Below are 26,151 nucleotides of genomic sequence, written 5' to 3'. Positions count from 1 at the left end.
GTATACTTTCAAATGAATTGTTCAACAAAGAAACAATAGGCTAAAACATAACACACACACACACAGTATGAAAAAAGCAGGAGCTGTGGAAATTAAAGCAACTTATTTTTCACAAATCAAAGTGTGCGTGACCCCCTCTCACGCACACTCACAGACGCACATCCGCTCACACAGATTTTCTGTGGGTATTCTTCAAAGCAGTTTACGCTCGCACTTTCCGCTTCCTGCGCCGCACACATCTCCCGCTACGCTAATTGCGCTAAAGTCACTGGCGAGGCTTTTCAGCTGGTTAGCCAAACATCCTCAGAAAAAGAGATGAGCAGGAAAACGAGACGAAGAAAATGACAACAGTTTATTCCCAGCTAGACCAATAGACGGAAATATAATCACTTTAGGTAGGTAATCTCATTTTTCAATTTTGCACAAGTTTGTTTGTTATAATAGTTTATGAGTTGTACGTGTATGAATGACTATATGTATGGGCAGAAATTCAGCGTTAGCCAATGCTGGCTAGTTAGCTGGTCGGCTAAAATGTTAGCCAGCGCGTGTGTCTATTATCGGACTACGTCTAGTTCCGAGCACAGAGGCTAGTGAACGCTAGCAGGGTAGCGTGTTGTTGCTATGCTTTACACGCTCCCCCACACACTGCTGCTCGCCATTGTTTTCCTGGTTGTATTCTCTGACAGCACTTGGATTGATTTGCTGTTGCGTTCTCTCCACTCCGGCAGCTATTTCAAATTAGTTTCAATGGAGAGAAGGCTGTCAAGCTACACCGAGGCCGAACGCTCACCAACTACTGTGGCCTCAACCCAACTTCCTGCGTTACCTAACGTTAGCTCGAGTGATCATTTGACGTGCAATAAAACACATTTCCTAAATATGGCATTAGCCAACGTTAGATAACGATTGCAGACGCGTAGTTGGCCGATTGAACAGCCTCTGCTGCTCTGATGTTAAAATATCCAGCAGTCGTATCTGCTAACGTTAGCAACATTAGCAAACTCTAGCTCCTTTTCTCTAAGTAACAGCTCGTCTACCGTCACGGCTTTCTGTTCCCAAGGATGAAAAAGTGACAGCTTGGGGTGATCTCAAACCGAGGCGTGCTGTAGAGTCCCCCAGGTGGACATCGCACTCTCAGGTACTCTGGGCCATTCATAGAAATGAGTTGGAGTCGTTCGTTGCAGTGTGGGTGGTGGGTGCAGGCCATGTTGCTGCAGCTAGATTGTGTTTCCTTTAGAAACGCAATAAAGGAGTCTACTGTGAGCCATGAACAGGGGGGCTGCTGCCTTTCCAACCCACAGGGGCCATCACCACTACCTTCATGCACTCATTGCACTGTAAGGGGCCATCGGATCATCAGATGGAAAACAGCCAACGTGAACACACATCAGAAACATGTCAACACTTACTTCACACCCATGTAGGACAAGTCAATGTAGAGACAGTAACAGCTCAGCGTGGAGGAAAGGATGTAGAGTGCATGGTTAATTGTCTTTAATTTATATTAATTGAGAAGAACACCATAAACTATTTAGCCATAAACCTTTCTAATGTTTCAGGAATTATTTAAAGCCAGTTTTATCAATAAACTATGGTTTGAGTTCAGTTTGAGTTTGGATTCAGGGAATTATTCGTTAATGAAAACCGTGGAGCCTGAAACCAGAATTGAGGCTAAGTGAAAATAAGAAAAAACAGAAACCTCCAAGAAGGCACATCAGCCCCTCTACATTAAATCTCCTTTTGAGTATTTATTTATTCAGTTGCATTGTCAATGGATTCATTAATGAAACATACTTTGAGTTCCATATGAACAGCGTTCGTGGACCATGCAGATGATGTGTGGGGAGTTCATACAGAGGTTCTGCAGTCTCTAAATTGGCATATTCAAGAAAGCGTTTGTGTGTGTGTCACATTGGTGTTCTTGTGTTCTTGTGGACGATCTGTTGAATGTGTTGGTCCCGTTGATTGGTTATTGGGGTCAGGACTGTAGCCTGTGGACATGCTGTGTAGTGGATCCTATCGGGTGTGACGCTGCATGCAGGTTAGTGGGTGGAATGAACTACTTTGCTTTCACTATTGTTACATTGTGGGGGGGGGGGTCCAACACATTGCTGACAGAACTTTGTATGGGGAATCGGTGTCTTGATATCATGGGCAAACAAATCGTATTGCCATTTCATATCTAGATTTAATTTACGTTTGCCTGTATAGTGTTTTTTAATACCAAAAGTTTTCGGGTATCAGAAACATTTATTTCCGAGGTATGTGGGACATACAAGGAATTTGACATCGTGGTTGGTGCATAACGTAGGACAGTAGAACCAGACAAATATCCCGTATTTCCCCATTAAATGCATGACTTGGTTTTAAACAGAAGTTAGCAGTAAAATTCAAACTTTGAGAATTTGTTAAAAGATATAAATATCACAGACAAAGCATAGATGAGCAGCTTTGGTACAGTAAGTACATTTTTACCAGATGGAACAGGCTCAGATTGTATTAATGCAGTAGTTGCAAACTGTTTTCTAGCTGAGGCCAGTGATCGTGTGTGGGAGGGATGTTGCCTCTAGCTCTGAGCAGGCCGTCCTCACACATGTTCTACACCACATGTGGCAAACTCAAGGCCCGCGGGCCACATCCGGCCCGTGAATGAATTATCTTTGGCCCGCATGATCAAATCTATTATCTATTGGAGCGGGCCGGCCGGTATATCGCACGCATCACCATCATACTACAAATCCCACAATGCACTCTGTGTGTCGTCGTCCCGCAAAAGTGCACCTCAGTCTGTTACAAACCACTTGTGTCCACTTTCAACTATCCCAAGACCAACTGACATCTATTGTCTGTTTTTTATTGTGTTGCTTCAGTGAGCAGAGACAGTTTAAGGAGACGTAAACGTGTTCACATCTCCACCAGCATGTGGCACAATACGTGGATTCAAACCATAGATAGATCACATTGAACTGTCCATGTTATTTGTCTAGGTTACATATGTTGAACTCGCGCCCGTCCAGTGCAGTGCGGACGTCCCCCCGTCAGCCAACCGTCGGTCGGACCGCAAGCCCCCCGCCAGCCGTTCGCACATCGTCAGTGGCCCGCGTTCGGTCGAGGTCGGCAGTATCTGTCCCGAACCTGAAATGAGTTTGACACCCCTGATCTATACACTACAGGAGCATTGATTTAGTGACACAGGCCTCTGTGGGAGGGACAAACACAGCAGATGTAATTACAGACTTAGGAGTGACTCCAGTCAGGGCAAAAGGCTGCTAACATTTGAGCTACCAATGCTTCTTTGTTAAACTAAGCTGATCAGCATTCCTCTTTGATCAACTAATGACACTTATCAGGTGATGGCGGCTGCACTGGAGGTGAAGTTATTGTTGCACAGCACTCAAAAAGTTATTTTATCATGCATTCAGCAACTGTTATTTGCTACTCACACCCTGTGTAAAATCAGTTGTTTGTAGGACGTGAGTGGTACATTCCACGAACAATGCTGTGATGTGGATATGAACGTGAAGGAGTTGTATTTGGTTAGTCCACAGCGTTCACATGTGTGTTGGCCGTCCTCACAGGAGGTCCAGGGTCATGTTATTCCTGTTAATGACATATCAGAGGAGAAGCTGTGACCCCGACTGCATTGTCCCAGTCATTTCCTCCTCTCTGTGTCCTCCATGTTGTTTCAACCAGTAGAGAAGTGGTCAAGAAACCCCAGGCACCAAACTGTTATTCTTTCAAAGTGAAATGAACTCCACGACAACAGATTCCAATGACTACAATATTTTGTAGTCAACCAGATATTTGTACATCGTTAATAGTAAGACGGCCTCCTAAACCATTTGACGAAGTTGATGAAAAATTCATAGTCGTCAGAAGTTCCAAAATGAAAATGAATTTTCAATTGTGGAGCTGTGTTCTGTGCCTCATGATGAAAGGAGGTCTCGTCAGTCACTACACAAGTCATACTTTCAACGTGAAGAATGGTAATAAATAGAAAGGGGCGTCCTACTAAAGTTCTGCTTCAAACAGTGTGCTGCACATTGTTTGCACCACGTGGTGAAATGTCTCCTAGATGTGATAAATGTGTCCTTTTTAGAAAGAATGAATATTTTCCTTTCTGTTGTTTCTGGGCAGTTGTGAAAGCCCTAATGGATAAGATGATACCTCTGTCACTCGAGGTACCCACAATGCAAGGCTTTAGTGCTGAAGGGCCAGTGGATCTGTAGCGAGAATCAAAACAACAAAGCCAGATGAAATACAAACTACAAAATATGATCTGGTTCCTGCATTAGAGCTCTTTTTAGAGTTATAGAGTTATTTGTCCTAGTCTCCTAATAACTCCAACCATAAGGTGAATAAAATAGCAACCGCAGTTTCAGTAATTACGTTTATTCTTTACAAGTTGTATTGAACAAATTATTGTGCGGCTGAACACAAACAGCAGCACTGCTGTACTGTACTGTATGGATCTGAGGTACCTGATGGGGTTGGGTAACAACCCCATGGAACAAGTAGTATGAATAACTTGTGGTGTCAACACTACAAAAAGTGGCTGTATAAACCAGTGACCTTTACTGGTTATCTCCTCTAAAGTTCCTTTAAGAGGCAAGAATATATTCTTGATTAACTTTTTCTTTAAGTGATTTGTACTCATCTGCAGCAATCAAAGGGTCCCACCATTATGTATGATGTATGTATATATTCAGTATAAAGGGCTACAATTGAGAAACCTGCATGAATTAATGAAGTAATGAATCTGACTTGATGACTCAAATGCGTTCAATGGGAGAGTGTTCTTTGATTATTATGATTAAACATGCACTCTTCATCAGTTCGATGATCCTAATAAATACAAATGGACCCATGTTTAACGGGTCCTGGGCAGAGGAGAAGGATGCACTGCATGTACAGGGAGAAGGGAGTGCTGAGGAGAGACAGTGTTATTATTAGAAGTCCTGTGCTCCATTTGGCCCAGTTTGAGGAGGGCCAAAGGCTGTCACTTGGTATCTCTTTTACATCTTTATTAAAAACAAACACACATATACTGAAATACAAAATGTTAAATCAATGCTAAAAATATATTTGCTTAGATCTCAAGTCACAACTTGTTAACATGCTCTCTGAACCCTATAGGGCTGTTTATAGGCTTTAGAAGCATTCTTTTGTGTTACTTTCCCTAATAACAGATGTGTTGTAACCACCAGAGAAGCGCCAGGAAACGTTAGCTGCTAGCTGTTAGCCACCAATAAGCATCAGAGGGGCGCATTACAACGCGTTCAATTCTTATCTGCTCAAATCTAAGAAAGCATTGCACGTTGAACTTTTCTTGTATTCCAGGGTAGTGAACAGGATATCAAGAATTTTCCGGTATGAACTACTAAATTTCTGTTGTCACTTGTTTGTTTTTTTCAGGTACAGTGAAACTTGGTGCAGAGGTCCATCATTCACAGGATCACATGCTCTACAACCCCTGAACTACTCTGATGACACTGGCCTTTTGATGGACCTGAACATCAGATGCGAGGAAGGGTAACCTCTGAAGTTCTTTTCTCCACCTGACCGCTGTCTGCTGTCCCGAGTCCGTTCCCAGGCCGGGTGCATGGGTGTTGTGCTGACAGGGGGGCGCTTGTCATGGTGGACTGGTTTGTCTGAGCCTGAAGCTAGCCTGGCTTCCCACTTTCATAAAGCATGTTAGCATATGGCTAACCGCGTATGGTGACTGATCAGGCCATTTTACTCTTCCCCTCCATCACCATCTCTGGCCCCCTTCAAGGGGGTACAAACTAGTTGGTAGTGGTGCCCCCTTACCCTGTCATCGTTTCATTTCTCTATCATTTAGTCATCTTTCCTCACCGCTCCACAATCCTCAGCTTTTGCTTTCTTTCACTCCCAGCACTCGTGACATTTTCTTGGTACCAAGCACTCTTTGGGTTTTTCTCACCTGGTTCCCGTCCATTATGGTAGCAACTGGTTTTCTTTGAATTCCCCCCCACCTCAGCTTAGGTCCCCCACCTCAATCCCCTCCCAGTTTAAGTCCCATTTAGGCCCAGCCTAGACCTCTGAGACGTCTGACAGCGAAGCTGCTAGGCAGTTGTTTTGGTAGTTGCTTTGGTTGCATGGAATCGGCTTAACCGTGGAGCGACCAGGCTACCACAAGCTGATGGACTTTGACAAGCGAGGGGTCGGTGGTGGAGGAGGAGGAGGAGGTGGGGGTGGTGGAGGTGGAGGAGGGGGCGGAGGAGGAGGGAAGGCGGAGCCAGAAGAAGGCAAAAGGATGCCTGCAAAGACGGGCAGTCGATCAGGGCACAGTGGCCGGGGGGCCAGCTCCAACTCCGGGGTTCTGATGGTTGGACCCAACTTCCGCGTCGGAAAGAAAATCGGCTGTGGGAACTTTGGGGAGCTGCGACTTGGAAAGAACTTGTATACAAATGAATACGTGGCGATCAAACTGGTAAGAACACTCCCTTCAGACTAATGTACGCTTGGTTTGAGTGACAGTGAGAAGAACTATTATTGATCCATTTTTCTGAATAAAATGATTTTTGAAAGAAACAGATTGTACATTATATTCTTAGAACTGACAAACGTATACTATGAATTGTATATTATTAATTTCACTGCATCGTTTTAGAAAAAATAATGATTGTGATTCACACATAAGGTTCTCTTGTAGGAGCCTATCAAGTCGCGGGCACCACAGCTCCACCTGGAATATCGCTTCTACAAGCAGCTGGGAAGTTCAGGTGAGGTTTACCGCTGGGAGTCGGCACATATGCATCTTTGTACATTGGCTTTCAACACTAATGCCAGCTGGCAAATACGACTCTAAAGTTCTAAAGCCACTTTAGTATCTTCACGTTCTGCTTACTGCCCCGTTTGGAGTCTGCCCTTTGCAATGCAGACGTTGGGAGGAGGTCGGCATCCATTTCCTACTTCACACTCTTTCCACTGTAGCAGGAGGGAGGCTCATGCCACCCCCCCCCCCCCCCCCCCCCATTGTGCCTGCTTGAGCCAGCAATGCTTTCTAGCCCCACAATATATTTCATTGGAACACATCACCTAGCCAGAAGAATTGCTTCCTTGGTATTGAACCCTAGTTGTCTTGTGCACCCCATGAAGTAGAATAGCACACAAGGCAGACACACACAGGAAGTGATGCATTGAAGCCCCGGTGCCAGCTGTGTGGAGTGAGCACTGGTCAACAATGGCTACAATGAAAGGAAATGGATTTAAAGCACCTTAATTAACTACTGGCCTGGGCAAGGAAACCGGCCCTTCTCCCGCCTCGGAGGACCCGGTTGGTTAAAATCGGATTGTGTTAATCCGTCAGATCAAGAAACAACTGACACAGCACATGTGTAGAGTTTAGGCAGAGGGTGGAAATGATAGTTCTGATATTTTAGATGGAGAGTACTAATCAAATATTTTATATTTTGTGTTCTCACTGTCCTTTATCTGTTAATCCAGAGGGCGTACCACAGGTGTTTTACTTTGGGCCATGTGGTAAATACAATGCTATGGTCCTGGAGCTACTGGGACCCAGCTTAGAAGATCTGTTTGACCTCTGTGACCGGACCTTCTCTCTAAAGACTGTACTCATGATAGCCATACAACTGGTAAGCACAAACATGTTTTTCTCTCTCACGCACTCTTTTAGTTTGGCGTTGGATTACTTAGCCTCTGTGGTCTCCCTTCAGATCACCCGGATGGAGTTTGTCCACACCAGAAGCCTGATCTATCGAGACGTGAAGCCCGAAAACTTCCTGGTGGGCCGACCTGGCTCCAAACGGCAGCACACCATCCACATCATAGACTTCGGCCTGGCCAAAGAATACATTGACCCGGAGACCAAGAAACACATCCCATACAGGGAACACAAGAGTCTGACTGGAACCGCAAGATATATGAGCATCAACACTCATCTGGGGAAAGGTGAGCTGCTCCTCGATGTGCACACAATGCAATCACAGTAGCACCCTACTGAGACGTATCCCTTTCATTGGGGGGGGCAACGAAAGGCATTTCAGCAAGGGACAAGAAAGAGGCACACGGCAAAGGCCGAAATCTTTTTATTTTCTAGATTAAAATGTAAATTACTGTTTGATCTATAAACATCAGATAATGGTGAGAAATCCCCTCCAATCACAGTGCAGCATCACCCAGCTCTGCTCCCATAGACTCACCATTGGTTCGCTTGTTAGTGACCGTTGACAGTGGGGCAAGCACGGCGTCAAAAGGAGGTAAAAGTGAAGATGCCAGACGAAGGTCAAAAAAAAGCAAAGCGACTGGACAAACGGCCCAATGTGGACGGATAGAATAACTTCTCACATGGTTCATGAAGTCAGTAAACATTGTAGATGTGGATTTGTTGATTCAAGTCTTCTTAAAAATGTTTATTTTTTAGTCCACTTCTATATATGAAGACACAATTGCACCATGAAGACTGTGTGCTGGATGTGCATAATAAAATACATTTTATTATTATCTATACTAGGTGTACATTATCCATCTACACTAGGACACTGCTCCAATTTGCCTTTTCAACATGGTCACATGGAACTATAAATGCTCCAAAAGGGCGTTTTGCCCCAAAAAGTGAAATTAACGTTTCTAATCTCGGATTTGCTTAATGGCTGAAAACATGGATCATAATAATAATAGTAGTATAATAATAATAGTATGTTTAAACAACAACAAAAGAGTGATGAAAGGGAGTGTCAGAGTGTCTTGTTTTCCCCACTCTTGAGTATGCACATACACACCCAGTCTCTGTTAATCATGCTGCGTTTCAGAGCAAAGCCGGCGGGATGACCTGGAAGCTCTGGGCCACATGTTCATGTACTTCCTGCGAGGCAGCCTTCCCTGGCAGGGACTCAAGGTGAGGAGGCAGGGGACCCACCGCCCGCAAACCCGCTGTGTTCTTGAGCTCATTCATCTGTGTTTTATTTCACGTCTCTGTCTTCGTCAGGCCGACACTCTGAAAGAGCGTTACCAGAAGATAGGTGACACAAAGAGGGACACGCCCATAGAGGTCCTGTGTGAAAGCTTCCCAGGTTTGTACACACACGCAAACCTCTGCCAGTCAAAATCAGCACTTTTAAGTGTCATCGATGATCAGGTTGGCATATGTTGATCAAAGCGCGTGTGTGTCTGTGTGTGTGTGTGTGTGTGTGGGGGGGGGGGGGGGGGGTTGTGCCTGTGCGTCCGTAACAGAAGAGATGGCCACCTACCTGCGGTACGTGCGTCGGTTGGACTTCTTCGAGAAGCCCGATTACGACTATCTGAGGAAACTCTTTACGGACCTCTTTGACAGAAACGGATACATCTTCGACTACCAGTACGACTGGACTGGAAAGCCCCTGGTGAGTGTGTCGGCTCAACAGTGAGGTTCTTCAGGAGGATCTAGTGTGGGAACAAGAACGGCTGCAGTAGTGTCCTCCTGAACGCCGTCCTAAGGCTTTTACTTCTGGGCCCGACACGTCCTCATTAGATCAGTTATGGATGCTACGGATGCTTCATACTGCAATGCAGACCGGTTAAACTCCAGTTAATCATTCTTAAATTTCATGATGATTTCTGAAAAACAACTAATATTCAGTTTTTATTATAGATAACATTACAAATAGGTCAAAAGCAAGGAGAGTATGTCAGCAAGAAGCACTTATGATGACATCATTTATTGTCCTTTGCCTCCAGAGATCATGTTCAGTGTTCCAAAAACGACTCATCAAATAACGACTAAATGTATTCTGCCAGTAGGAATGGACACAGAATGCAGTTTGTTGTTCATTAAACAGGTGGCAGGTTACTGGTCCAACACATCTGGGAAATGTTTACAGCGCTTCACCTTTTCCACATTGTTAGTCTTTTATTCTAAAATGGATTAAATTCATTTTTTTCCCTAAAATTCACCCCAGAATAACAAGGAAAATAAAGCTTATGGGAAATTGTATCTATTAAAAATAAGAGACTTGTATAATGTACACAAGTATTCACAGCCAATGACAATCAAAGTTGAGCTCAGGTGCATCCTGTTTACTGTTCATCAAATGTTTCCACACCTTGAATGGAGTCTACTTTGATCAGTGATCACAGAGCTATCTTCATTAGGTCTCACAGTGCATAAGAGCACAAACAGAGCCATGAAGTCCAAGGAATTATCTTGAGGCTCCAGGAACACTTCTGCAGCACAGAAGGTCCCATTGAGCACAGTGGGCTCCATCATCTAGAAATGGAAGAAGTTTGGAACCAGGATGCTTCCTAGACTTGGCCGCGCAGCCAACTGAGCGATCGGGGTCACTGATGGTCCCTCTGAGGTAGCTCCAGCGTTGCTCTATGAAGAGAGGAGAACCTTCCAGAAGGACAACCCTCTCTGCAGCACTGTGTGGTAAGAGTAGCCAGGCAGAAGCACACAACAGCCAGCCTGGAGTTTCCCAAAAGGGACCTGAAGGACTCTGACCAGGTGACAATGGGACAATACCCCGAAGCACACAGCCAAAGCCCATTGAAGATGTGGGGAGAAAAGCACCGCCGCTCCCATCCGACCCGATGGAACCTGAGAGGTTCTGCAGAATGGGAGAAACTGCCCACAAACTGGTAGCATCAGACTCAAGAAGACTTAAGGTTGTGATTGCTGCCAAGTGAGGCTGTGAATACTCATGTACATGTTATATCTTTGTTCTTTATGTTTGAAAAACTTTTCATCAAGTCCTTTTCACTTTGTTTTATGGGGTGTTGTAGAATTTTGAGGGGAAAAAAAGAATTGAATATAACAAAATGTGGAAAGGGTGAAGCGCAGTGATGTGGATGTGTTGTACAGGTGAGCACGCACCATAGCGACTTATGTCACCCTGAAGAAACATTTGCTCATTGTGGCCTGACTTCCTGTGTGTTCAGCCCACTCCTATCGGTCCGGTGGCCAGTGAGACTCCTCTTCAGACGAGCAACCGCGAGAAGGCGCCGCAGACCAAAAACCAGGTACGCCCACTCCCACTGAGCTCATGTTGTCTTCATTCCCATACCAAACACAGCCCCCCACCACCACCCCACCCTCCCAAAGTCCTGAATCAGGATTCAGCGACAACCATATTATTATTCTTTACATTCAATGTGTCAATTCTCAGTGAGCACATCCTCCCAGCTGGTCCTGTACACGAGTATCATCACTAGATATATCCTTCTTCTGAGGTCACAAACACAAACGCACACCTGTCCAGGTTTGAAAAGGTTCAACTTCCCCCACAATACTGGTGTGAGGCAGGTGAGCTCATGGAAGCACAGCAATTCGCCCACCTCCTCCCCCCATGTCATGGGGCTTCCAGCCGTGCACAGCCTCCCGTGCACACTTCAGTGCTCACCCGCCTGTTGCTCCTCTACTGGGTACTGACTCTGAACTCACGATTTCTTTTCTCTTTCCTCATTCTTTTGTCTCCTCATCGTACTGCTCCTCACCCCACCACTCCTCTCTTCCATCCTCTCCATCATCTTCCTGCTTCACCTCTCCTCCACCCTTTCTCCGCCCCTCTCCATGTCGTGCCTCCTCTCCCATCTTCTATGTCCTTTTCACCGTTTCCCCTCCACCACTCCCCCCCTCCCTTCTGTCTCGTTCCTCCTGCGATCGGCTTCCTGTCTCCTCTAGTCTCCAGAGGGGAAAGGCAGTGAGTCGCAGCCCACTCCAGTGACCAATCGAGAGCTGCTGGGCTCCCATCTCACTGCTGATAGGCTGGGCGGGTCCGTCCAGGTACTGAGAGGAAGGGTTAGCTCCGCTGGCTTCTTGTCGGGACTATTGTGATAGAGATTCTGAATGAATGCATCCACCTCAGCACATGTACATTCTGTTCAAACGTTGTCACACTCGAGTAATGCAGACTCTGCAGGCTGAAGGTTGAGTCCTGGCTTCTCCATGGACAAAGCCAATAGGTGGATCATTAGTGCTGCGTTCAGTATAAACGTGGTGTGATTCAAAGCATGGTGACACATTGTCCTGTGTCAGCTGATAAAGCAGAACCGCTGTTGTCTTGTAGAATGACTTTTCCATGTCACGTGAATGATTGCTTGTCCCTGATTTAAAATATTCCATATTTGTTGTTAACATGTTAAATGTAAAGGAGCTTTCCCATGGTTCCTTGCTGCACGCAGCTCTGTAAACAAGGGGAATAGTGGCATTTTGCTTCTTGATGTCTACATCCAACGTTTCCAGCTGTGCTAAACGGTGGGAACACGGCCTCCTGCAATACGGCTGTGATGGGATAGTTGTGCAGATCTTAAAGCCTGTCGACATCGAGCTCTCATAATGTAAAGATAATAGCTGGTTTGTACAACAATGTAGAAAAGCCCATTCTCAGCAAAATAATGTAATAATGCACTAATAGTTAATAACTGATGAATCCCTCTATGTCCTGCCCCGTGGCCCTGTCCATACGGACGTATTTAAAAGCATGTACGTCTGTTTCAGGTCAACAGAGTAGTTGTTGCTCTTATTGTTTTACGTCGTAAAGCAGACGTGTCGCTTTTTGCATGGCAGCAAAATGGATGTTGGCGATGCCTTTGTCTGTGGGGGGGGGGGTCCCAGCTCTTATGGACAGTTCGACTAGTCTTTGATGAGGATGGAGAGCAGGAAGCAGGTGGACTGAGGAGAAGATCTACTTTTCTGTGCGCTGTGTTTCCTTCATGAACACAGTTTCCAAATGTATGTGTCTTAACTTGGACTTAAACAAGGACTTTTAGTTTTGCCCCACCAGGACCGGGCGATGGTCCGCCTGTACTCATCCCTCTTTCCATTTGTTACCTCCAGGTGATGAGTTCCACCAATGGGGAGCTGAACACAGACGACCCTACTGCAGGACACTCCAACGCACCAATCACCGCCAACGCAGAGGTGGAGGTGGCTGATGATACCAAGTAAGGACACACACACACACACACACAGAAGTGGGACTTTGTCATGCTAGTAGAGCGGTTCGATCCCCGTCCATGTCGGTGTGTCCTCTTGACCCTACGTAGGTCCTCTAGTGTACGCGTTACTGACGGAGTGTGGTAGCTGCTGTCATCAGTGTATGGACGGATGATGACATGAATCGTTACACACACACACAGGTCGTACTAGAGTATGCCTTCACCTTCCTATCATGTACATCAGTAGTAATAAAGGTTGTGTGGTGGTCATGTGATCGTTAGCTCTTTCTGCTCAGGAAGTGCTGACCCTGCACAAACAGGATGCTGACGGTTTTCTTTTTATATTTAATGGTTAATTGCGGTGCTTGCAGCCCAGAACAGGAGACCATGTGTTTTCCTCTGGCTTCATTGCTGTGGTCCATCCACCTCGTTATCACGCATTGGTTCTCCCACTAAAGTGTCTGCAGCGGCTTGGCTCCTTGAACAGATGATGGGCCTCTCACAAGTCTCACCGAAGCAGGCTTCTCTTTTTCACCTTTGCAATTGTCCACACGCACAACGTGTCATGTTATTATCCACACGCTGATGACTGGGCTGTTGACCAAGGTGCTTCTATCAGCACCTGACCTTCACACGGTATTCACAGCCAGGGCAGCTGTGTCGCGGTTCATGAAGGACGACCGTGGTCACACCCATGAAGATGCAATACAAATGGTTTCATTGCTAATTATCAGCCTTATAAACTTAATTCCACCAACGTCCTCGTTAAACAGGGTGAGAAGATGCGTGTGTGTTAACGAGCGTTTGTGTGCTGCAGGTGCTGCTGTTTCTTCAAGAGGAGGAAGAGGAAAGCTCTCCAGAGACACAAATGAAGACCAGAGGAGGGAGAGGCCTTGGTCTCTCTTCCTCTACCTCGAGCCCTCTCTTACTCCTCCCCCCCACCCCCCGAGCCTCCTTCCCTGCTGTTGGACATCCTATAGTTTACCTTAAGTCGGCTGGACTGGCTGGGATGCGTTTGCTGATCAACTGGCTTCTACTGGTCTGAGCGACCTGGCAGAGCTCTCCCAGCAGATACTGGATCTACACGCACTGCTGAGGGGAACCGGTGACCACAGACAGACAGCTGATGGACTGTGACAGACTGGATGCAGCCGGTTTACTGGCAGACTACCTACTTCTCTATTTTTCTGTTTTTTGGTTTAATTCTTCCTTATTGGCTGGTAGACATGAGAGAGAGAAGTGTATTTTCGTCAAGATACAGAAGGACAACAAAATGAGACTGCCGGACCACACGTGTACACAAAACACACACACACACACACATGTACAAACACTGCACATGTTCTCGAGCTCATCATGAAGAAACTTCATGGACAAAAGGTGCAGCTCTCGCATATAGTCTATAAAGTTTTTATTCTGTAGGGCCGAAGGAAGACACCGTGAGCGGCTCAGTCCATTTCCTGCATCAGACTGGGCTCACTGGACTTCTGACGCGTTCGCCCTCTGAGGAAAGACCACCTGAATCAAAAGTTAAGAAAAAAATGTGTGTAAACTATGCTTTGTCCTGTTTTTAATATGTAACTAAAAACAGTCTACCATTTGGATCCTGTGTTTTTTTCTGTCTTTATGCATTCAAAAGTTTTGTGTTTTGCAGTGTGCTCCTCAAAATGTTTTCTTTCTTTTTTTTAAATAACTTGTAATTTGAATTTTCTGTTTTTTTTCTTCCCTCTTTCTCTCTGGGTTGTAAGATGGAAAGTCAGATAACTCCATTAAAAACCACCAAACAATATAACATCTGAACTTTATTTAAGGGTATTGTTGATCTATATTTAGGCTCAGGACAACTCCACCGAAGAATCATTCTTGTGTTCAGGTTGCATATCAGAACCAGGATGAAACCAGGTACGGACCTCGCTGCATAGTCCTACTCAAGGAGGGAATGGAAAATCAAACATAAGAAGTTCATTTTAAACCAATACCAGTGGGTGTTTTACACAAATCCACAATGAAACATGCATTTATGAGCATGAATGCCTTGAACTGACCGAAAAGGGCCGAGCAGACTGCAGCCATGAAGTTTGATCTCCTGTTTGTTGAACAATTGCATCAAATGGCACATTTTGCTCTGCTAGCAGGATGCTGATGTGCAGTTTCCCGGCCTTCAGCGTGTTTGCATGCTGACAAGTGTGACTTCTGTCAAGTTACAAGTTGAGGCTGATGATTTTGGGGGCAAAGTACGGAGGAGATCATGGCAGAGATGGGGACTCGAGTTTGAGACTTGGACTCGAGTCGCACACACGGTGACTCGTGAGCATCTCTGGATCATGGCAATGAATGTGTCATTCTGGGTTCTTCTGTCAAAAGTATAAATAACAGTCATGTCAGTGGGAGGAATAAATTGTATTTAATGAAATGTATTCGTTAATATGGTTACCCAAACAACGGCAAGATGAGAGGCATTTATTGGACCACGAGACAATCCCAGACTAGCTGTCATTCCATTTGATAGATGTTGGAGACATACACAGTGACTGAATAACATTGGTACGTTCATGGATAGATACTGAGTACAGATCGAAGAGCAGCGAACAAGAGTCAGAGAGGGGAATCATGTTGATGGGTTTGATTTTCTATCTCCACTGTGATTTGTCTGATTATGTGACTGTTACAGCAGAGTCATCATAATATCACACCTGCATCGTGGGTGTACAGTTTGAATTGGATCGACCACTCCCACCACTATTCAATTCATTTTATTTTGTATAGCCCAAAATCGCAAATTACAAATTAGCCTCAGAGGGCTTTACAGTCTGTACACATGCAACATCCTCTGTCCCGAAACCCTCACATCGGCACAGGAAAAACTCCCCAAAATATGAAAAAACCCTTCAATGGGGAAAAAAGGAAGAAACCTTAGAGAGAACGTCAGAGGAGGGATCCCTCTCCCGGGATGGACAGACTGCAATGGATGTCATGTGTACAGAATCAACAATGTAAAAGATGTACAATACATTCAACTCCTCTAACAGAGATGATACAAGTAATTGCAAGTAGCAGAACAGGTGTACAGCAGGACCACTGCAGGGACAACCTCCATCAGATAGAACCACCATCCACAGAGGCTTCTGTGGGGAGGGAGAGCAGAAAGATGTTGGTTTATGATGATTGTAATATGAATCATATTTAAAGTAATGGTGATAGCACCAGCAGGTGTCAGCAGAGCCATGAGCCAGGAGTCAGAACCGGGGTCTGCACAGAACTATGATCCACCGAGACCTGCTAGGCGAGAAAGCACAAAGAACTCCGTAAAGAAGCTTAATTAGTGATGTACATTAATAAAACATGGATGACTGTGGAAGGAGAGAGTGAGAGAGTGAGAGAGTGAGAGTGAGAGAGGGGCTCGGTGTGTCCTAAGAAGTCCCCCGGCAGTCTAAGCCTAGAGCAGCTTAACTAAGGGCTGGTCCAGGCTAACCTGAGCCAGCCCTAACTATAAGCAATATCAAAGAGGAACGTTTTAAGCTTTATCTTAAATGAACTGACCGAGTCTGCCCCCCGGAATGAAAGTGGAAGCTGGTTCCACAAAAGAGGAGCTTGATAACTGAAGCTCTGGCCCCCATCCTACTTTGTAACGAGCTCTACTAGAAGCTACATGTTGACTGGCCAATCAGAATGCATCTCAGCACTGCTGCCAGCTGGGACCACGTGACGGCGGAAGGAAGCTAATCACTTCCATGACCTTCCTGTTTGAAAAGACTACATTCTGCCTGGGTGTTTTTAAAAACATTGTTGGACTTATTTGACTAATATAATGTGGATAACTTCTATGTAACATCTTGACGTAACGCCGGAAGTGACCTGGGGACTTTGCTCACACTTCGATTTGCAACATAAACAATCGTTGGCTGTCACGTGAGGAAGTTGAACCCACGTGGGTCTCCGATTGGCGGGGCGGGGCGAGGGGGTTCCCGATCGCTCAATTCCTCCTGGTTCGGTCCCAGTGTGCGTTGTTGTTAACGTGTGTTTGTGTGTTTAGACAGTGGCTTGGTAGCTAGTTCGCTAACGCTAGCAGCCCCACGGCGCTGGGGACGGGAATGAAGACGAGAAGCTTCGCTTTACTGAGATGCTCCTCCTGACTTTGACTCCGCTCCGTGTCACCTGATCGCAAGGGAACGGACAGATGGGAGGGATGTCCTTCTGTCCTTTCCCTGTATATCGACGTGGACCCGTGACATGGAGACAGTGTCTGTAGTCCTCTGTCGTAGATAGTGTCTCTGTCTGTCGCTACCTCAGTTTACCGGACTTACTTTATGTTGCCCCGTTAAGGCGCGTCTTTTCCCGAGTGATTTTTGCCTTCCAGTCACCATGTCGGACCCGGAGAGGTCTCTGTCCGTCCTGAAGACATTCAGCTACGCTGTGGGACATGTCCTGAACGACCTGTGTGCCTCGATGTGGTTCACATACCTACTGGTGTTCTACCACTCGGTACTGGGATTCCAAAACACATATGCAGGTAACCAGTGTCTTCGTGTCCATGCAGTATGTCTCTGTGTCCATACGTAATAGGTCAGTCTGTCCATGCAGTATGTCTTTGTGTCCATACGTAATAGGTCAGTCTGTCCATGCAGTATGTCTCTGTGTCCATACGTAATAGGTCAGTCTGTCCATGCAGTATGTCTCTGTGTCCATGCAGTATGTCTCTGTGTCCATACGTAATAGGTCAGTCTGTCCATGCAGTATGTCTCTGTGTCCATACGTAATAGGTCAGTCTGTCCATGCAGTATGTCTCTATGTCCATACGTAATAGGTCAGTCTGTCCATGCAGTATGTCTCTATGTCCATACGTAATAGGTCTGTGTGTCCATGCAGTATGTCTCTATGTCCATACGTAATAGGTCAGTCTGTCCATGCAGTATGTCTCTGTGTCCATACGTAATAGGTCAGTCTGTCCATGCAGTATGTCTCTGTGTCCATACGTAATAGGTCAGTCTGTCCATGCAGTATGTCTCTGTGTCCATACGTAATAGGTCAGTCTGTCCATGCAGTATGTCTTTGTGTCCATACGTAATAGGTCAGTCTGTCCATGCAGTATGTCTCTATGTCCATACGTAATAGGTCAGTCTGTCCATGCAGTATGTCTCTGTGTCCATGCAGTATGTCTCTGTGTCCATACGTAATAGGTCAGTCTGTCCATGCAGTATGTCTCTGTGTCCATACGTAATAGGTCAGTCTGTCCATGCAGTATGTCTTTGTGTCCATACGTAATAGGTCAGTCTGTCCATGCAGTATGTCTCTATGTCCATACGTAATAGGTCAGTCTGTCCATGCAGTATGTCTCTGTGTCCATGCAGTATGTCTCTGTGTCCATACGTAATAGGTCAGTCTGTCCATGCAGTATGTCTCTGTGTCCATACGTAATAGGTCAGTCTGTCCATGCAGTATGTCTCTATGTCCATACGTAATAGGTCAGTCTGTCCATGCAGTATGTCTCTATGTCCATACGTAATAGGTCTGTGTGTCCATGCAGTATGTCTCTATGTCCATACGTAATAGGTCAGTCTGTCCATGCAGTATGTCTCTGTGTCCATACGTAATAGGTCAGTCTGTCCATGCAGTATGTCTCTGTGTCCATACGTAATAGGTCAGTCTGTCCATGCAGTATGTCTCTGTGTCCATACGTAATAGGTCAGTCTGTCCATGCAGTATGTCTTTGTGTCCATACGTAATAGGTCAGTCTGTCCATGCAGTATGTCTCTATGTCCATACGTAATAGGTCAGTCTGTCCATGCAGTATGTCTCTGTGTCCATGCAGTATGTCTCTGTGTCCATACGTAATAGGTCAGTCTGTCCATGCAGTATGTCTCTGTGTCCATACGTAATAGGTCAGTCTGTCCATGCAGTATGTCTCTATGTCCATACGTAATAGGTCAGTCTGTCCATGCAGTATGTCTCTATGTCCATACGTAATAGGTCTGTGTGTCCATGCAGTATGTCTCTATGTCCATACGTAATAGGTCAGTCTGTCCATGCAGTATGTCTCTGTGTCCATACGTAATAGGTCAGTCTGTCCATGCAGTATGTCTCTGTGTCCATACGTAATAGGTCAGTCTGTCCATGCAGTATGTCTCTGTGTCCATACGTAATAGGTCAGTCTGTCCATGCAGTATGTCTCTGTGTCCATACGTAATAGGTCAGTCTGTCCATGCAGTATGTCTCTGTGTCCATACGTAATAGGTCAGTCTGTCCATGCAGTATGTCTCTGTGTCCATACGTAATAGGTCAGTCTGTCCATGCAGTATGTCTCTGTGTCCATACGTAATAGGTCAGTCTGTCCATGCAGTATGTCTCTGTGTCCATACGTAATAGGTCAGTCTGTCCATGCAGTATGTCTCTATGTCCATACGTAATAGGTCAGTCTGTCCATGCAGTATGTCTCTGTGTCCATACGTAATAGGTCAGTCTGTCCATGCAGTATGTCTCTGTGTCCATACGTAATAGGTCAGTCTGTCCATGCAGTATGTCTCTGTGTCCATACGTAATAGGTCAGTCTGTCCATGCAGTATGTCTCTATGTCCATACGTAATAGGTCAGTCTGTCCATGCAGTATGTCTCTGTGTCCATGCAGTATGTCTCTGTGTCCATACGTAATAGGTCAGTCTGTCCATGCAGTATGTCTCTGTGTCCATACGTAATAGGTCAGTCTGTCCATGCAGTATGTCTCTATGTCCATACGTAATAGGTCAGTCTGTCCATGCAGTATGTCTCTATGTCCATACGTAATAGGTCTGTGTGTCCATGCAGTATGTCTCTATGTCCATACGTAATAGGTCAGTCTGTCCATGCAGTATGTCTCTGTGTCCATACGTAATAGGTCAGTCTGTCCATGCAGTATGTCTCTGTGTCCATACGTAATAGGTCAGTCTGTCCATGCAGTATGTCTCTGTGTCCATACGTAATAGGTCAGTCTGTCCATGCAGTATGTCTTTGTGTCCATACGTAATAGGTCAGTCTGTCCATGCAGTATGTCTCTATGTCCATACGTAATAGGTCAGTCTGTCCATGCAGTATGTCTCTGTGTCCATGCAGTATGTCTCTGTGTCCATACGTAATAGGTCAGTCTGTCCATGCAGTATGTCTCTATGTCCATACGTAATAGGTCAGTCTGTCCATGCAGTATGTCTCTATGTCCATACGTAATAGGTCTGTGTGTCCATGCAGTATGTCTCTATGTCCATACGTAATAGGTCAGTCTGTCCATGCAGTATGTCTCTGTGTCCATACGTAATAGGTCAGTCTGTCCATGCAGTATGTCTCTGTGTCCATACGTAATAGGTCAGTCTGTCCATGCAGTATGTCTCTGTGTCCATACGTAATAGGTCAGTCTGTCCATGCAGTATGTCTCTGTGTCCATACGTAATAGGTCAGTCTGTCCATGCAGTATGTCTCTGTGTCCATACGTAATAGGTCAGTCTGTCCATGCAGTATGTCTCTGTGTCCATACGTAATAGGTCAGTCTGTCCATGCAGTATGTCTCTGTGTCCATACGTAATAGGTCAGTCTGTCCATGCAGTATGTCTCTGTGTCCATACGTAATAGGTCAGTCTGTCCATGCAGTATGTCTCTATGTCCATACGTAATAGGTCAGTCTGTCCATGCAGTATGTCTCTGTGTCCATACGTAATAGGTCAGTCTGTCCATGCAGTATGTCTCTGTGTCCATACGTAATAGGTCAGTCTGTCCATGCAGTATGTCTCTATGTCCATACGTAATAGGTCAGTCTGTCCATGCAGTATGTCTCTATGTCCATACGTAATAGGTCAGTCTGTCCATGCAGTATGTCTCTGTGTCCATACGTAATAGGTCAGTCTGTCCATGCAGTATGTCTCTGTGTCCATACGTAATAGGTCAGTCTGTCCATGCAGTATGTCTCTATGTCCATACGTAATAGGTCAGTCTGTCCATGCAGTATGTCTCTATGTCCATACGTAATAGGTCAGTCTGTCCATGCAGTATGTCTCCGTGTCCATACGTAATAGGTCAGTCTGTCCATGCAGTATGTCTCTGTGTCCATGCAGTATGCCATGCAATAAATCATTAAACATCAGTGTGATGTCCATGAGATGAGGGCTGCGTCTCGTCCCTTCTTCACACCCTGTCCCTCTTTGTGCGTGTCTGCTGTGTGGTTGCGCTGTAGGTGTGTTGCTGCTGGTGGGCCAGATAGCGGACGGCGTGTGCACCCCCCTCATTGGCTTCGAGTCGGACCGAACGCCGGGCTGCGGCAACTACGGCAAGAGGAAGACATGGCACCTTGTTGGTGAGTCTCCTGAAGATACACAAACTGTCTACGCAATGAGTCCAGCTGCTGGTCACAAGATGTCTCCCAGATGTAAAGTCCATTCTGTGACCTGGAGCTTTGACGCTGTCCCACTGCTCCCAGGTTTATGCTGATGGAGCTTGTTTCTGTCTCCATTCAAGGGCGCGTCATTCCACACGAGAGCGTGACTCATTCATTTCCTTCTCTAATGATTGCCCTCAAAGCGCTGTCCTCATGTCGCCTCTCTTTCTCATTTCTTTGTGTCAAAACCCCCAACCGGTGGAATGCCAGTTCTGGTGTTGATCCACTTATGTGTTAGGCGGCGCCAGGCAGCCTGTCCTGTGTCTCAGGGGACAACATCGGATAACGGGAACATGATCTAGTTCCACGGTTGTTGCGTTGAGTCGATGAGGAACAGGACACGTGTGTTGTTGCTGTGTTCCAGGTACGCTGAGTGTGCTGCTGTCCTTCGCCTTCATCTTCAACCAGTGTCCGGGCTGCGGCTCGGCCACCCCCCAGTGGGCGAGTCTGACCTACTTCATCCCGTTCATCGTCGTCTTTCAGTTTGGCTGGGCCGCCACGCAGATCTCCCACCTGTCCCTCATCCCAGAGCTGGTCACCTGTGAGCACGCTAAGGTGGAACTCACCGCGTACAGGTGCGTGATGAGACACACCGAGTCCTGCCGGCGCCACGCGACGACCGCCAGATGTTAACCAGGCGCTTTCTGCGTGTGTAGGTACGCGTTCACCGTCATCGCCAACATCACAGTGTACGCCGTGGCGTACCTGCTGTTCCACTTCCAGGCCGAACATGACGACGACCCGCTGAGCGATGCGCTCGGACCACAAGATGTCCACGTCTTCAGGGTGAGACGGCGTTCTGGTCAGCGGAGACGTGACCCTGGGAGAACATTCCATAACTACTGCATCTGGGGCCCTTTAGAGGGTTCTGGGTTAGGTTCTAACCTGACTCTGGGGGGGCTCCAACTAACCATTATTTTGATAATCGATTAAACAGTCGATTATTTTTTCCGATTAATCAATGAATCAGATTAAACAGCATTAAAAATAACTTTAATTTCCAACCCTTTATTCTAAAGAACTGCAAATTCACTTTAGAAATGTCGGTTGCTCTTTGAACATAATAATAATTTACTAATCAAAACATGTAAGATGATTTGTTTAAAAGCAGAACTTGTTCTCTCCCTACAAACACAATCTGAAACACACCCCCATGTTCATTTGAAGCTTATTCATTAAATGATTAGCAGTTGTAGTGCAAGTTAAGTAAATGTACACATCACATCTAGTGCAATGAGATGAATTTAGAATGGAATTGGTAAATAAATGCATTAGTTTAATGGATCATGTGTGTCACAGGCGCACTACACCACCGTATATGACACATTCAAATATATTTGTCAACAATAATTGAAATGAGACACAAGCACAAAAAAGGCCAGTAAATAAAAAGTGTCTCTGGTCTTGCTTACTGCTTTACTGCTGTTATTAGCGAGCTAACGCTAGCTGGATCAGCCGCATGGCGAGTAAACCCGTGACCATGTTGCCGTGTGGTCTTTGATCCCAGAATCTGGCGCTGATCGTGCTGGCCATCGGTGCTCTCTTCTCCCTCCTCTTCCACCTGGGAATCACAGAGAGGAGGCCTGGAGCCGAGGAGGAGGGGGGGGGGAGGAGGAGGAGGCGGATGGAGGAGGAGGGGAAGGAGGAGGATGAGGAGGAGGAGGATGAGGAGGTGGAGGAGAGCGAGCCAAGGCGTGGCGTCTCTAAGACCTCGTCGTCTCTCCTGCAGTGGAGATGCTGGCTGCAGCAGCCCTCGTTCTACCAGGTAGGACCAGCAGAGGCGGAGCTCCCCCCGGCTCCTCTTTGGAACGCTTCTCATGGCCGTGTGTGTCTCTGTAGGTGGCTTTACTCTACATGTGCACCAGGTTAATGGTCAATCTGTCTCAGACCTACATCTCCATGTACCTCATCAACACTCTGGGGCTGCCCAAGGTAACACCCAGTCCCCACAATGCTCCTGTGCTCTGCTGCTCCGTGGGACCTGTCCTCAGTTTGTCTCCCTCCCTCCAACAGAAGTTCATCGCTACGATCCCCCTGGTGATGTACCTGAGTGGCTTCCTGTCCTCCTTCATCATGAAGCCCGTCAGCAAGCTCATCGGAAAGTGTGTAAGTGACACCCCAACTTTTGACACGTGACGACGCGACCTACAGTCACAGGAATTTGACCCAATATTTCTAAATGTTCCCTGACTTTCAGTTTGAATTCAAACACCATGTAAACAGTTTAAGACCTACAGCTTCTCACAATGCATGCGGGCCAGCCCTAATGTTCCTGCTATCTGCTGAATGGTTGGTTTAGTTCAGCGTTATAATGGCGTCCTTCACTCGCATTGACTCCTCTTGGTCCTGCATGTTGAGTGGTTCAAAGATGTGTCATGTGATAAGGAGGGAACAGGCCACAAGTGGACATCAAACCGTCCAATTACCACTGCAGTCCATAGAATCAAAGTAGAAAGTCAAATACTAACAGCTATTGTCCCACGGTTGTTGCCTGATGGGCGGAACACAGAGTTGTAAAAATGCCCAGAATGTGTCATCATCATCATCAAGGTGGTGGTTCCTGCTCCAGTGTCACATTCAGAAACCAAAACTCAATTATGTTTGATCAAATCTGATCAAAGCGCGCACACACACACACACACACACACACACACACACACACACACACACAGTACGTTTTAACATTTAGTTATCAAGTGTAAAAGGGTTTGATAGAAGAGATTTAATAGCTCATCTTTATACTTATCAGGGTAACACATGTTAAAAGCCCTTTAATGGGTAATGTATGACACAGCCAGGGTTGACAGACTGGTTTTGTGCTCCTCTTTCCTCACTTCCTCATCGCACTCTTCAGTATCACAGGGCTTAGTAAACAAGCTCAATGTGATCTGTAAACAAAGGTTTGTTTGTTTGTTTAATGTTATTTCTCTACAGCACCAGATCACACCAGACGTCCTCTAAGGTTCCCTTTCCTATAGGCGGAGTTCTGCCCTGATGCACACACACACACACACGCACACACACACACACACACACAGATGCTGTATCTGCACCGCCAGAAGGGGGCGCCCACTCACCTGTCCCTGTCGTCTCTCTCCTGATTGGTGCAGCTCACCTACTTCGTGGGCCTCCTGCTGATTATGGCCTTCTCCTACTGGGTGCTTCTGGATGAAGACATGGGCGAGCGGGTGTTCGGGGCCGCTGTGCTGCTGGGGGCGGGGTCAGCCACCATCCTGGTCATATCACTCGCCATGACCGCCGAGCTCATCGGCGAGCAGACGGTAGTGTGTGTGTGTGTGTGTGTGTGTGTGTGTGTGTGTGTGTGTGTGTGTGTGTCTCTCTCTAAACCTGGTGCTTCTCTCGGTCCCCCTGCAGCAGAGCGGTGCGTTCGTGTACGGAGCGATGAGCTTCACCGATAAAGTGGCCAACGGCGGCGCCGTGATGATCATCCAGGCTCTGCATCCTTGCCAGTTAGTGCACACACGACATATAACTGCTTCTCATAGTTAATCCTGCTACAGTATTCTTTGTTGCATATCTTCAATTCAAGGCACACTCCGCTGATTTCAAATATGAGTTTACTTTAGGTCGTGTGAACAAAGCGAGCTGTGACTTTGAGTCCCAACGCTGCATCCAGACATCAAATAGAGCTTCAGAGAATAGCAAGGCTTCTTTTTCTCTACACTGTGTTCTCTCTCAGCACTGTGGTGTGCTGTCCAGACTGCGTATGGTTCTACCATTACATCATGGTCATAGTGACGGGAGGCGTGGCCGTCGTCGCAGCGTTGGCGCTCTGCTCCATCCTCATCTGGCCAATCAGGATCCGACCTCGTGAGTCTCACGACTCTGATATGTGCTGTAGCTGTTCCTTTGTGGCTTAGCTCAGGTCCACAGCTTCACTACTCCTCGTGTGTGTGTGTGCAGGTCATCTGCCACTCATCTCTGAGGATCAACCTACGCTCAACTAAGCCCCTCCCCCACCTTTTCGCTACAACTGCCCCCCCGGAGCACACTCGGCTGGACATACAAATGTGTTCCTCTTCAGATTCCTCTTCAGCTTCCTCTCCTCCCCCGCAGGTCCTTGGCTCCGTGGTGGGAGCAGGCCAGTGTGCGCTCAGTTAGCTGGAGCACCGGCTCATGGCTAAAAGGCCATTTGATTTTGTAGTTTGCCTCTGAATGAACCAGCGTAGAGACGGAGGAGCAGTCTAATCAGGGGGTGGGCATGAGGACGACCACGTGGTGATTCTGAGCCCATCGTGTCGCTCTGCACTTCATCAGTTCATCACCAAACCCACAGTGAGGCAGCCGGGATCTCTCCTGTGAGCATCGGGGTTGGACAATGGTGGGACAGGGGCTCATGTCTCGGCTGAGGAGGACCACTGCTTCACATCGGAGACACAAAGGGAACCAGATGCATTGTGGGCTGCATTAAAGTGCTCACTCCGGACCGAGCCAACCGCTGCTGATCCTCTGGAGGTCGAGTGCAGCAGCAGAAATTCCAATTAGTGTATTTGGGACAAACTAGGATGTGATATTTGTTTGAATGGTTTTTCTTGTTTACATCCTAATGATCAGACCAAATGGAATAATTTATTGTAATCAAAACTTGAATAGCAGAATTGTATTAAATATAAAATCACTTTAAAGGGATCCACTCTAAAATGTGTCACTGATAAGGGAGCTACGTTGGTGTGTCACTGCAGTGCCACCCTGTGATCTTTGCTTTTATTTGCTTTTTATGTCTCTGTTGCACCACAAAGTGTCCTTTGGTTAACCATTAAACCCAAAATGTGTCTGCGCCTTAAATGATGATTTGTTGCTCAGTTTTATAGAAAAGTGAAGCCCATAATAAGCACATGATC

At 46.4% G+C, this 26,151-nt stretch overlaps 2 protein-coding genes across 5 annotated transcripts; both read left to right on the top strand.

Annotated features, from left to right (window-relative positions):
- The first annotated feature begins 238 nt into the window (after positions 1 to 238).
- On the top strand, positions 239 to 14,689 carry LOC119209454 (casein kinase I-like). 4 transcript variants are annotated; one of them, XM_037458825.2, is made up of 12 exons: positions 239 to 395; positions 5,416 to 6,454; positions 6,677 to 6,746; positions 7,471 to 7,619; positions 7,701 to 7,935; positions 8,796 to 8,881; positions 8,972 to 9,056; positions 9,217 to 9,365; positions 10,900 to 10,980; positions 11,642 to 11,743; positions 12,797 to 12,903; positions 13,715 to 14,689. In XM_037458825.2, the coding sequence occupies exons 2-12, from the start codon at positions 6,164 to 6,166 to the stop codon at positions 13,767 to 13,769; spliced, it is 1,410 nt and encodes a 469-aa protein (XP_037314722.2). In that variant the 5' UTR covers positions 239 to 395; positions 5,416 to 6,163; the 3' UTR covers positions 13,770 to 14,689. The 4 variants fall into 4 exon arrangements, with proteins under 4 accessions (XP_037314722.2, XP_037314723.2, XP_037314724.2 ...); XM_037458826.2 differs by having other exon boundaries at positions 240 to 395; positions 9,220 to 9,365; XM_037458827.2 differs by lacking the exon at positions 11,642 to 11,743 and having other exon boundaries at positions 240 to 395.
- A 1,586-nt stretch (positions 14,690 to 16,275) lies between these two features.
- On the top strand, positions 16,276 to 26,083 carry LOC119209234 (major facilitator superfamily domain-containing protein 12-like). The gene is made up of 11 exons (XM_037458395.2): positions 16,276 to 17,407; positions 21,089 to 21,208; positions 21,654 to 21,864; positions 21,946 to 22,075; positions 22,797 to 23,054; positions 23,129 to 23,221; positions 23,303 to 23,395; positions 24,400 to 24,570; positions 24,665 to 24,759; positions 24,990 to 25,120; positions 25,214 to 26,083. The coding sequence occupies exons 1-11, from the start codon at positions 17,260 to 17,262 to the stop codon at positions 25,255 to 25,257; spliced, it is 1,494 nt and encodes a 497-aa protein (XP_037314292.2). The 5' UTR covers positions 16,276 to 17,259; the 3' UTR covers positions 25,258 to 26,083.
- The last annotated feature ends 68 nt before the right edge of the window (positions 26,084 to 26,151 follow it).

The sequence above is a fragment of the Pungitius pungitius genome, chromosome 15, assembly GCF_949316345.1.
Source record: "Pungitius pungitius chromosome 15, fPunPun2.1, whole genome shotgun sequence".
Taxonomy (NCBI): Eukaryota; Metazoa; Chordata; class Actinopteri; order Perciformes; family Gasterosteidae; genus Pungitius; species Pungitius pungitius.
Note: the sequence above shows the minus strand (reverse complement) of the source record. Positions and strands in the feature narration are given on the sequence as shown.